Consider the following 13,392-nt stretch of genomic DNA (forward strand, 5'->3'; position numbering starts at 1 on the left):
TCTAAGCTTTTCCTTATGCCCTGGAAAAGATACTCATAGTTCTCCCTGTTAAGTTAGGAACATTTGGTCTCCTGAACTGCTAAAATTTGATGACTGTTTAATTTGAAATAGATATTTTACTCCATGCTTTTGCATTACAAAGTGTGTTGGTTTATCAGCTGTGATAATTTGACAGAGCAGTACATGTATTCTTCTTTGTCTAGTGCTAGGCACAGACACTTCTCTCTCTACCTGATATATCCCAACATTCCTTTAACCTTGGAATATTGATAAATTATGACAATGTACAGGCAGGTAACACCACAGAACTTCTAGGTGATTCCCAGCTGGGTTTCCCTTTTCCCTTGCTTTTACTAAATCCATTACCATGGGGGTGTTGAGTCATTTACCATTACTGAAATATTCTCAGTAATTATTTATTGAACAAAACAGAAAGCTGTAAGGAAAAAAATAAATAGAAAGGAAAATCCTTGATGTTTGCATATGTTTCGGACTTAAAATTTCAGTAAGTCTGAGAAACTTCCTTAGAATTTTCATTTCTGAAACACTTCACCAATTAATGTAAGCCCAGACTTTTCTGAATATTTTCCATCTTGCACAAGTCTTGTCTTGTGTGTGAACAATACAAGACTGTGTGTTATCAGACCATAAAATAGTTAGATGTAAGTTTGATTTCAAAAACATTTGGTGGTTTGTACAATTGGAGTATCCATGTATTTTTCAAAATCTGTTTCTCTGTCCTCTTAAGTTATGTGAAAACATATGAAAGGAAAGGATCTTGCCCCAAAAAGTATGGGAGGCATTCTAGGATACTTCCTTTCCTGCTATCACTGCCAGCAATCTTAACTTAGGATTCTACACTGATTGCTAAAATTGTTTAGATAAAGCTTAATAGCCTTTTTTAGTCAGAACTGAATTCCATCATGATTTTCACTAGTCTTCCATGGAATGTGTCTTTTTAGGATGATTTATTTCTGATTGAATCATTTTACATAGATTGTAGTTGGGCTCTGAAAACTACTGGGGATTTTCCTCTTTCTTTCATTTGCATGGTTTTTATTGTATTAATAGAGTGACACATTAAAGTTATGGGTTATCAGGAAATTAACTAGTGGGAAAAAATATTCAAGTGAACATAAAGCTAAACATGTAAGAAGAACATCAGATTAGTGTGCTTTAATAAGGCTTAGACTTGTGGTCTTAAGAAGGATAGAAAGGTGGGTGATAAACATTGTGTTGGCTGCTTTGGACATGCCAGGTTCCATGATTACCATGATTACAGATTTTTTTTTTTTTTTTTTTTTTTTTGCAAGTCTGGGTATGTTTATGGCTACATAAGGTTGTTCAGAGGTGACCAGAGAATCTGGTTTACTAGGACATTCTGGATCCTCATGTCTCGCGTATCCAGGATCGTTGGCAAGACAGGGAGAGCTTACACAAAGGATGCATAAGTGACATTTTCAATCTCTTCTAGAAGAAATGCTGAAAATCAAGGAAATTATCAATAATGGAAAGTTACCCATGTTGATGCAGTGTCAATAGCTTCTTTTTGAAAGCTGAATTTCATATTAACTTTAACTTTGGAGCTATTTATGATCACTTAATTTTAATAGTGCTAGTAATTTTTGTTCTGATCAAGGAACAAAAATTGAATCTAATTGACAAGAATTTTTACATATCATGAGCTGGCATACTAGCCTTTTCATCAGCTCAAGGATATTAGATTAAACATTTCAACTAAGTGTTTTGAATGTTTTGAGGTATGACTCTTGGGATTTAATGTCATTGTTGCAATGTCACAACAATTTTTAAGCTGTTAAGTTGTACTGGGAATTAAAATACATGTGCAATTTAAGTCTTCCTCCTATGTTTACAGGCAAAAAAATTGCAGAGAAAGCTTGTCAAGTAAAACTAAAAACAAAGTGAGATACACTGAATAGATAAAAAGATTAATAAATTAGAAATGTTAGCATAAAAAAGAGGTACAAGTCTTGGCTTAAATATGAAAAGAAATTGTGTGATCAAGGCAAAATAAACAAATGGTAAATAGAGCTAGAAAATAATTTAAAATATTGGCATACAGATAAAAGGAAAAATCCAGGTAGATAAATAGTCTAAGTTCAAAACAGCTGAGAGAAATTACAAGGAAACTTGTTCATCAAAGAGCCATCCTTAGTGATGCTTCTTTGGGTGTTACATGAATCAAAATTGTAGCACTGCAGCCAGAGAACCAAAAAACAGTAAAGCAGCTAGATTGAAATGGATCCTTGTTTCTACACCTTATCACCAGCTAACAGAGTTTTCGAAGGTAAACCTGCTGTGGGGAAAAGCCACAGTTTTGGCAAAATCTGTGGCCTTCATGTGCTATCATAAAAATTGTGGTCACAACAGTTGCTTTCAGGCTTCAGCAGTGAAGCTGAGGATCTGAACTGAGATAGAGATTAGTTGGCCTCCAGGAGGTCCAACTAGAGGAGCAGTATATCATGTGAACTGTGAATCAAAGAATGGCCTGAGTGGGAAGTGACCTTTAAGATCATCTTGTTCCAGCCCTCTGCCATGGACAGGGACACCTTCCACTACACCAGGATGCTGAGTGCCCCATCCAACCTGGCCTTGAACACTCCCAGGGAGGGAGCAGCCAGAGCTTCTCTAGGCAACCTGTTCCAGTGCCTTAAACACCCTCAGAGTAAAGAACTTCCTCCTGAAAATCGAATCTAAACTGACTCTCCTCTAGTTTGAATCCATTCCCCCTTGTCACTATGTGCTCTGTCTTTCTTGCGGGCTCCCTTCAGGTACTGGAAGGCCTGAAGGCGATCGCCCCAAATCCTTCTCTTTTCAGGCAGAATAATCTCAATTCTCTTAGCCTTTGCTCCTAGGTGGAAATGAGGTGCTCCATCCCACTGATCAATTTGGTGGCACTGCTTTGGATCTGCTCCAACAGACAGTGCTAGGGAAGCACAGGGAAGTTTCAGTTGCAAGTCATTTGTTATCTTAGTTGTGTCCCTGAGTTTCACAAGAAAACTCATAAAGATGATACCAATAATGTAACATAATGCAGGCATATACCCAGCGATGACTACTAACATAGTGTCAGTTGCTTTCCTGCAAGAAAGAAATAGTAATTATAAAACCTAAACAACTATCCCAAAAAAGAAAAATTAAAATTCTGAAACAGCAGGACTAAACAATGTACTACACAGGCAAGACTGGAGCAGGGAGAGGGGTGGGGTGAAATACAAAAACCTCTTAAAGGTTTGCCACTTGTGAATTATGCATCTCACTCTCACTAGTAGGCGTAAATGCATAATTCTAATCTGTTCTTATTACTTATTTATAGCACTCAGTAGAATGTAAATTCTATGCCTCCTTTCTGGAGGCTTAACATGCTGGTTAAGGTATGCAGATATTTCAAGAAGCCTACATAGACAACTTTCTGGACATAACACCCTGTTGCCAATTAAAAAGCATAAACTTCAAGCAATAAATTTAGCTAGCTCTCCCCTCCCATTTACAGGAGGAACACAAGCACGATGTAAGAAATAAAGTATAGGATCAACAGATAATAAGAAGAGCATTCATCTTGAAATAAACTACTCTGCATTATTGTTATTTATGATAGTTATTGTTGTTAATAAAGTACATGTGGGACAGAGGAAAACCTGCAACAACCACTGAATTTATGAGACTGGGGACAGATACAAGCTCTTCCTTTTATATTGCTGGCACTGATCGATTTGTATTTTTCCCTGATGATGGTTTATGCCATTATAACTGTTTTGTGGCTCCTTACTATTGACTTATGATTGCAAAGCACTTCACAAATGAGAACAAGCTTCTGGACATTACATCCTAATCTGCACATCCTACAGATATGCCATAATACAGAGCAGCTGACTGCACCACCTGTGATCTGTACACCCACAAACATGATTTATTCTGGTAATCCCAGTTTAATGCATCACATCAGATTGTGGCAGTTATGTTATCTGATGGCATTACTGACACTACGTGCCATAACTGGGTAGTGCAACGTGTCAAGTTGAAAAAAACTTTAGGCTTTTCTTTTTTTCCCTTTGTTTTTGTGTGTGTTTTGAAAGTAAATATGAAATTGCATGAAACAAAACAAAAACTCAAAAACAAAACAAAACAAAAAAAAGGAATCCTAATAATTTTGCCCAACCACACGTTGACCATATTAATAACTCTGCTGCTTGGTCTGCTTGTTTTACTAAGGAGAGAGAAGAGCAGATAGAAATACAGTGTATTTTACTGTGCTGCTTATTTTGTGGTCAGTGGAAAAACTAGCTCAGCTTTTGTAGTCTTGCAAAAGATTTAACTTGCTATAAATTGTCTTGTTTAGGAGCAGTGCTCAGAAGCTGAATCCTCCCGCTATCCTTGTTCCAGCACTCCAGTATTGTTTTGGCAAACTTCTTTACCCTCTGACTATAATTCAGGAATACAGAGCTGTTCTGGTCCTGGGAAGGTGATACTATCTCTTCTATAGAAACTCTTAAATCACATGATGGCTTTCCTGGATGGTGAGAATTGTTCTCTAATCATCTCACATGCCTGGGTCTATACAAAATGGTGAAAAAAGTTACTCATCATGGGTGTAAAATGCAGATATTGCTAAATAAAACTTGCAACCTATAAAGCATTAGTTTAATCAACCTGTAGTTGGCAGTTCAAAGAGCCCTGTTGCAGTTTTATTGTCTAGGTTCCAATTTCTAGTGTTGAGTGTGCTTTCTCAAGTTTCTGCTTCTTTAATGAATTGGCTTTTGTTGAGTAAGACATTTTTTTGGCATTAAAATGGTATTTTGTAAGTTACTATGCATATTAAATTATAGTAAGAAAAATATACAAATAATATTGTCTAAGTTTTGTCAAAATATTTATTTTCAAAAATAATTTCTTTTATCTCATCCCTCTTCTTTGCTTGGTAGAAAAAAAAACTTATATAAAATTAAATACAGTGTTAAAGTGTTCTAAGTTGTCTCAGATACAAAAAGGAAGTATAGCAATCTTGCAGGAATGTTGTACAGATTTGCAAATTATAGTGATGCTTACATAAGTAATTTAAAAAATATTATATTGATACTTAATGTTTCTCTCCTCAAGTTTGATTTAGAAAGATAACCTTGAATCATCTTGTCAGCAGTAGTAGATGTGCCACAATTTTAGGTGGGGTGAGTGTCTCTGAAAATTCCACTTTCTGAATTTATTGCAAGTCCTTCTTCCCTCCCTCCCTTCCTCCACCCACCCACCCCCCCCCCATCTATTAATGAAAGGGAATTCAAGGGAACAGAGCATCCTAATTGCTTTTCTATGTAGCACTTACTATCCTATACCACTCTGTGGTGTGTCTTTGTTTCCTTCTCTGAGGTTGTTTCTTTGTAGCCTCTCTTCCTCAGAAAATGTTTGTAAGTCTCTGCTCTCTCACTGCCGTTTGCCAGACAGACTTTATTTCTGCACTCTGTAATATATGCTGCTCCAGATGAGGCTGCTCTATTGATTTATATAAAATAGATAGTAATAGTTGCTGTTGCTTGCTATATATTCATATATAACCACATCTTACTTGCCACAGCGGCACGTTCGCATGTGCTCTTCTGTGGGTTGTAAAAGTGGCAGCCTGGCACTTCATACAATTACCTCAGCACCAAATGTTAGGTAGGTCTGAATTTTGTTTCTCCCTCTGCAGCAAGATTGGAATTACTTGGGAATGCAGGATGTACCTCTGCTGGTGAGCCAAAGGGTTCTTGGTCATACTAATGTGAATCCAGAGTAGTTCCATTTTTATAGACGCAGGTATCTGAGTTTCAAATTTGCAATGTATTTGCCTAGTGCAAATATATTTTCCAGCTGTGAATATAAAGCTGAAGTTATACAGAGGTAAAATGGTCAAATCACACTTTTTTCCTTTTTCACTTTTTGGGCTAAACATTGACTGAGACATTATGGTTCTTAAGATTTATACTAGCAACTCATCTCTATTTAAGTTGGAATAAGAAATACAGTGAACAGATTGGAAGCATTTGTGAATGGAAATTTTCATTTAAATCTTAAAATCTTCATTCCGTGTGATGTGTAAATAAATGAAGAAGAGGGACATCAAACTAAGATAGTGTTATTGACCACAATTACTTCTCTTCATGTCCCTGGTAAAAATTAATGTGCTTCATCTTCTTTCTGATTTCTCCCCCTCTGACCTTCAAACTCACTTTATTTGTCCAGCTTTTATAATTGAAGTAAACTAGGGAGACAGTGAATGCTTTTAATTCTAGTCAGCAAAGAAGTAACATGGAAGTTCAGTAGGTTCATTTGATGTAAAATGTTTGCACTGGCTGACTGGCTCTGTGTCATTTTGGCAGCAAGAGAAGCTTTTGAAAAACCTTCCGAAATGCCTCCATATTTTTCCGATCGTGACTAATGCTGATGGGTCAGAGGGAAACGTGTCAGGGATGTTATGGGAAGGAGGATTCCAAAGAGCATTGTGATTATTCTGTGGTCAGTGACATGACATGTCTTTAGAACAAGCAATTTAGGTGGAAGTGCTGAAGTCTGAAGAGAAGTTTAATGTTCTTCTCTAATGTGTCCCTTCTGGTTTTTTTTCTAAACCATGTGGTGCAGGGCAGTCCCCATGATCTGAATTTTCTTCAGCTGAGCACATTTGGGATTTCAAGCTAGTGTGTCCTAACTGGGGAGTAAGAATAGCCTGGAAAATGTTCCCATAGTAGCTATCTCAGGGATGTGGCTTTAAAATAAAAGTCTGGAATCCTTGCTCTCCAGCTTTTACAATGAGATATGAATAATAGGCACAAGAATAAAGTGTAAATAAAAAATGCGTACCTATGTAAGGAAGGTTAAAACGAAAATAGTTTTACTAAAATAAAAAGGGACAATGAAAGTCTTTAATCAGGAGTCATGTGGCCTTGTGAATTGGTCAGGATGAAACCTAACTTTTGAGGAATGAGTTTTGTCTCAAAGAAGTATAAGACTTTGGGGCAATAAATGGCAGAAAGTTTGATTGTGCGACAATTAAGGGTGTAAGAGCATAACCAATAGACACTGTTACTAAATGTGAAGGCAAATAAACTTGATAATCTTTGCTGTTAAAACATAATTATCTTTAAATGCCTTAATGTGCTTTGGATCTGTCCCTTTTCCAAAAGTAGAACCATTTTCAGGCATGTAAAATCATTAGTAATTTCTTGAAATCATTGCAAACTGAATTGATGAAATATCCTTTTGTTTCACATTTGTGCCAAAGGACTTTTCTTCTTGAATATAACTATGTTGCACAGTCCAATACATAACTGTTATGTTTTCATGCATAGCATATTGGAAGTATGTTAAATGGTTTTGTGCTATTCTCTTTATTTCCCAAGATGGGATGTGGAAGTTCCCTGAATTCTTCTGAAGTGCATAAGTCTCAAAAGGAATGAAGATTTCATAGAATATCCTGGATTGGAAGGGACCTGCTGTGGACTGGGTCACCTTTCACTAGACCAAGCTGCTAACAGCTCTGTCCAGCCTGGCCTTTGAGCACTTCAGGATTGGGGTATCCACAACTTCTCTGGGCAACCAGTTCCAGTGTCTCGCTACCCCCCAGTAAAGAATTTTTTCCTTTATATGTAATTTGGAAAACCAGAGATATTTACTGCTAAACAAATAGTTTCTAAAACGCATCAGCATTTATTGGCCAGCTGGAAGCCAAGTTATTCTGTCCATGTGCCATTATGTCAAAGTATTTGCTGTTGTTCTTGGATCAGAACAACAGCTTATGGTGCTTCCTGAAAAGAGTTACTTGTGATCCTGGGTTTATTTGTTGCTTTTTATTACTTGCACTTGTTTTTAATGGCTTCACAAAATTATTTAAATTTTGTCACTGCAACATTACTGAATCACATAAACATTCTTAGTTATTAATTAATATATTAGAATTTGCTGCTATCTTGAAAGATGTTTTCTTCAATTAAAGGACCAGTTGCACGTGTGAAAGGCCATCCATTGCTAATTTACACAATTAGGTACATGAACACTTTCTTTGTCTTGATTGAGTTGCCTGAAGTACCTAAGGGGTGTCATTTGTGACATTGTTTTTTCTGAAATATTTTCAAGGAAGTGATGAGTGTGGTGTGGGGTTTGCAAATCTATGAAATGATGCAGCATTAGTATAATACCCTTCCAGAGAAAGTTGTACATTACTGATGGCTCTTTGAGAGTCAATATAATTAAGTGATTGGTGCTTTATAAATAAAGAGAGCAGAATATACTGTACTAGTAGTTGAATATGAGTTGTTGCTTGCTTTCAGGAAATGGTAGAAGGCAGAGAAGTGCTTGTGATGTCTGATGGAGCAAGCCTGATAATGTGATCTTGACACTTAGCATCTGAATTAGATGTTTGGGATTTTTTGGTGGTGTACAGAAATCAGAAGGGGACATGGTTGTATTTGGTGGTGAAGATTTATGGTCCCAAGGAGTTTATCTTCTAATTAAATACTAAGTTACTATGAGTTAATATAGCAGATTGTGAGAAAGAAGATGAGAGAGTAAGGAGGTGAGTAATGAGCTGAAATGTTCATATAGTGTGCCTACATAAACTATATGATGATTGGAATTCTTGGGAAGTTTTTCATTTTCAAACTCTCTCAGCAGGTTTTTATTGTTGTGCTGCTAACAATCCCTTGCTACAACGTTGTTAGATCATTTTCCTTTGAATATAGCAATGGGATAACTATTGTCTCAATTATTTTCCTGAGAAACCATGTGAGATTCTTTGCCCAAGTCATGTGAGTGCTCATCAAGGCAGGACATTGCCATTTCTGGTCCTTACAGTAGCTGCCTGAAACCAGGGAGAGTGGAGATAGGGAGGAAGAGAGGAACAAGAGGAGTGTGTGGCTCTCTTGCAGTAAATCTGAATATAATAAGAGTGTTAAGTTAGTAACAGATAAAATAAAATATTGCAGCTATTACTACTGTGTTATTTTTTAACTGGGATGTATTCTGACAAGTAAATGGGAAAGCTTATGTTTTGTTAAATCTTTAATTTTGGTGTTTTTTTTTTTTTTTGACTGTACGAATTATGGTTTTGTACTTTTTTTTAAGTAACATCTCTCAAATTCCATACTAAAAGTGGCACTGTAGTGTTGCATATTATCTTTCAATGACTACCCATTAAATTTGATCAAAGCAAGTGAGTGTTCTTATTGACCATGCAAACGGGGTCATTCTTTATTCTTTCTGTCTCATGCACTGATTGTGCTCTCGGGACTTATGCAGGTGGGTATTAGAAACTGGAGGGATACCAACCACTATAGTTGGTTAGTGTAGGAAATTCCAACCACCCCACATATCTAATAATTATAGTGGTATGCAAATATCAATTTTAATGATAGTCACTACAGTTCACAATGCATGAGTTAGAAAATGATTTAGTTTGTTTGTGTTGCCTCTGAGGTTGAAGAGATGAAAAGGCAGGTTGATCTTTCATCTCCCTCTGCTCCACTTTTTTCTTTGGGGAAACTAGGTAATGGATTTAAAAGAGATACATGGGAATTTATTTTATTTTTCTTCCTTTGTTCTGTTTTTAGCATGAAAAATGCAAAATTATTTTTCTGTCTACTTTCTACTTTAATAAGATGACTTAACAGGATCCTGTACCCTCAAAAAAGGATCTTTTTCTTTGTAATTTTGTGCTTTTTGTTCTTCTGAGTCTAGAAATGAGAACAAGACCAAATCCTGAATTTAGGGTTATTTTCATCAGTGAAGTTCTATAATTTCTAGGCTTAGCTTTATATTGGTAAGGAAGAAGTGTTTTCAGTGAGTAGTTATTGGAATATTGAAATAAGAAACATTTGATCCTTAAATTAATTCAGGGAACTGGAATTGTGGAACAGATTGAAATAGAACCTGATTAAGCAATTTTTTTAAGAAAAAAATGTCACTTTTTGTGGTAGGTTTAAAAGTAGTAATTGTGTCCTTACTGGGATTGTCTTGTAAATTGAGATCAATGAAATTAGTAAAGCAACAACATGAAATCAATTGTAAAATAATATATAATTCTTACCCGATATTGTAAATTATACTTTGTTTGACATTAGTCACTGAGTTTTCCATGCACTGGGGTGCATTTTCTCATAACACATTTCCACATAATGCTTGTGGATCTGTTTCTAATGTGTTTGAGAGTGATCTGTTTTTCATGTCCACAATTGCCTACATCTGATCTTATGCAAATCATGCAATCAAGCAAATGGAAAGCAAGGCATTGTTGCTAGAGGACCTTGACAAACAGTGGCTTTGTACTTTTAAAAACCTCCTCCCTCTTTCAAATCCGTGTTTGTATCCGTAGCTGTTTGAATCCAGTGATCCATTATGAAACACTTTGAACGTGAAATAGGAAAATACCTCCCAAATTAGGCTCTGATGAATAATTGTATTGATTATGATGTAATATAATGTGATATGTTTTATTGTTCAGTTTGCCAGTTTCTTCTTCTAACCTTTTAGAAATACTGCCTACCTATATTTGCTGGTTCATCCAAACTTTGAAGTCTATGGGTAGATTTTAATGATGGCAAAGCTTCTACCTTGAATGACATTGCTAAGGCTTGAATTTCTTTGTTTTCTTCTCCTGCTTACACAAACGAAATTTTTCTTTTTAGCCTTTATCCCAACTAAATCTTTGAGATTCTATTGAAACTTTCCATTTAGTAGTCAAAATACTTTGGTGTTGGCAAATCAAGAGAAGAAATAAAGATTTTCTTAGATTCTGGTTACATGCTGCTTTTAAAATATATTTTATATTTTAGCTATTTTTTAAACTATCCTGTCCTTTCCTCCCCTTTCACTATGTTTATCATCTGATCTCAAATGGTCTCTGTGCTCATATGTGCTGTGTTTCCATTCCTTGCTGTTGTTTTTTTTTTCAAACTTTACATCTTTCCCTGTCTTTTCTTCTTGCTTTTTCCATTCTTGGTACTGAGACACACAAGGTAACTTATAGGCAATTGTTTTTTTCAGGGAGGGAAATAAAACATTTTCTCATCTTCCATTCTCTTAATCCTTGAAAAAAATTCTTCCCTCATCAAATTACAGAAGGTATTTCCACAAATGTATGCCTGCCAGTAGTCTCATCAGCTACAGTCTGCATCAAACCCCACACTGACAAGGAAAAGAGTGATCCACCATAAACAAATGGAAAATGAGAAATCAACTTTTTCTTTTCCCTTCCCCTGGGTTATATTCACTCTTCTTGGTGAAGCCCTACCATATACTTTCAACTTTGAGAGAAGAATGCATAATCTAGGAGGTTATGAATTATACAGATTCCATGAATTGCTTTAATCTATTAATTTTAGGATTGCTGAAAGTAAAATCCTTCTGGTCACTTGTTTGCCCACCCACAACATGGAATATGTAATACTTATGTCACAAACTTTCAGCTCCATCTGCACTTTTTGTGGCTTCTCTTATGGCCGCTGCAGGGAATAAGGGACCCAGGAATGTGTACAATAATGAAGGCAATGCAGCCAGTGCAGTACATGGAGTTTCCCTGCATGCTGAGCCAGCTTGAGCACCTGCTCTGGAGTGCGTTTTTCCCCTCTCACTGACTTAAGCACTGCTTAACCCTGGTAGAATCAGTACCATTATGTTGATTAAACATGTCACTGTTACAGGCATTCACTTGATGATTTTTTTTAGCTGAGGCATTTTTTTTAACTCACACTTTGCCATGTGCTCCATAGAACAATAACACTGAGTGATACAGTATTTTCAATAAAAATGCACAAGTTAATTCTCTCCTTACACAGAGTGGAGCAAATCAGAAGAAATTCCATTCCTGCAGGGACTGGAGGTGTTATATGAAGGGAAAACCAATGAGAGAGATGTTGGGTCTACAACATTTCTGCTTTGGTGATGTCTTTGTCATCCAACAGGAATTTTTAAATTTGTGCTCAAAAATATTTTGTAAAAAAATATAGTTGGATACTATTGGGCTCTAAAAACACTACTATTTACTTTGTCTTTCAAAAACACAGAACTTTCATGACATACTGAAAATGTGTGTCTATTGAACAAACATTTTGCCAGTATACCTTATGCAGTTGCCAAAACTTCAACTGTAAATTGCTTCTTAAAAGATTTGCTTGTTAAAGTCTGTGATTTGTACTTTAATGAAAAAAGAGAAAGGAAAATACTAGAAAATTATGTCTGCATTACTTTCATGCTACAATTTTTCTATCAAAAATTCCTTTATTACTATAGGGAAGAATATATGATCTTTTAGAATATTCATTCAACAAAAATGATACATTTTATTCACCATTTTCTTCGGTAATTGAAACTCAAGATAGCTTCAAAATGTTGTTTTGCTATAGCATTAGATAGGTTGTCTTTACTGAAATATATTTTACGAGTGTTTGGTGTTTGTGCAGCTGAAGACAAACAGGCAAAGAGAGAATGGATTAGTATGAGTGGTGGCAATAATGAGCTTCCTTTGTGTTGTTGCTGTAGGGAAATCTGCATGGATTGAATTGTTGTATATATGAATGCTTGACATTCATATTTCATACAGCACATTTTAAAAATATATATAATCCAGTTGTGTTAATGAACGTGTACTTGTTTTTCCACTAATTTAATTTGATTTGATTTAATAATCTCAAAGGTGTTCATTTGCCAATGTAGCAAATTGATGTAGTATGTAGCACCTGAAAATCTATTTTTTTTTTTCTTGGTTGGTTGGTGTACATTCTGGTGTAAGTGGAGTACAGTGAGGTTTTGTCAGCCAAAGCACACCCCACAGATCTATGGGTAGTCAAAATTCGCAGTTGTCTACTACTACTACTACTAAAGAACCAGTACCTAGTCATTCCTCTGGGGCAAATCTGAAACATTTAAGAGACACAGCTCTCCTTTCCTCTCGATTTTCTAAACTCACTGAAAGCTACATAAAAACAAGTTAAAATGAATTCACCATGTAAATTCTTATTCTTTTTTTGTCCTAGATTTGGCAGTTTTCACACCACACCACTTCCTGCTCACTGCATGCACGCTTGCTGGCTGTACAAACAGTTCCCAGGTCACCTTGTTTACAGCACAGCTGCCACCATCTCATGTAGATGCCCCAGTCCTGACAGTTTTGGATTCTAGAACAATATATGTACAGTAAGTAAAGATTTCTTCTTTCCTGACAACGAAATAGTGCATCAGTTTATTCAAGAATTCCAGTGAGTTCAATCAGGGGAAGGGTTTGTGACATAAAATTAAATTTATTATGATTAAATGCATAGAAGTGATTAGTTTAGTGGTTCTGTGAACCTTCTGATTATCACTTGCCAACTTAATTTCCATTTTGTCTTTACGCAATCAGTATAACCTACATAT

General features: G+C 35.9%; 1 protein-coding gene across 16 annotated transcripts in view; it reads left to right on the forward strand.

Annotated features, from left to right (window-relative positions):
- The window catches only part of USH2A (usherin), a 392,736-nt gene that overhangs the window by 189,378 nt on the left and 189,966 nt on the right, over positions 1 to 13,392 (forward strand). For all 16 annotated transcript variants that reach the window (XM_068185676.1, XM_068185675.1, XM_068185673.1 and 13 more), the window contains one exon: positions 13,014 to 13,173. In XM_068185676.1, the coding sequence (XP_068041777.1) occupies positions 13,014 to 13,173 (160 nt within the window). The remainder of the gene's footprint in view (positions 1 to 13,013; positions 13,174 to 13,392) is intronic.

This window comes from Anomalospiza imberbis, chromosome 3 (genome assembly GCF_031753505.1).
Source record: "Anomalospiza imberbis isolate Cuckoo-Finch-1a 21T00152 chromosome 3, ASM3175350v1, whole genome shotgun sequence".
Lineage (NCBI taxonomy): Eukaryota > Metazoa > Chordata > Aves > Passeriformes > Viduidae > Anomalospiza > Anomalospiza imberbis.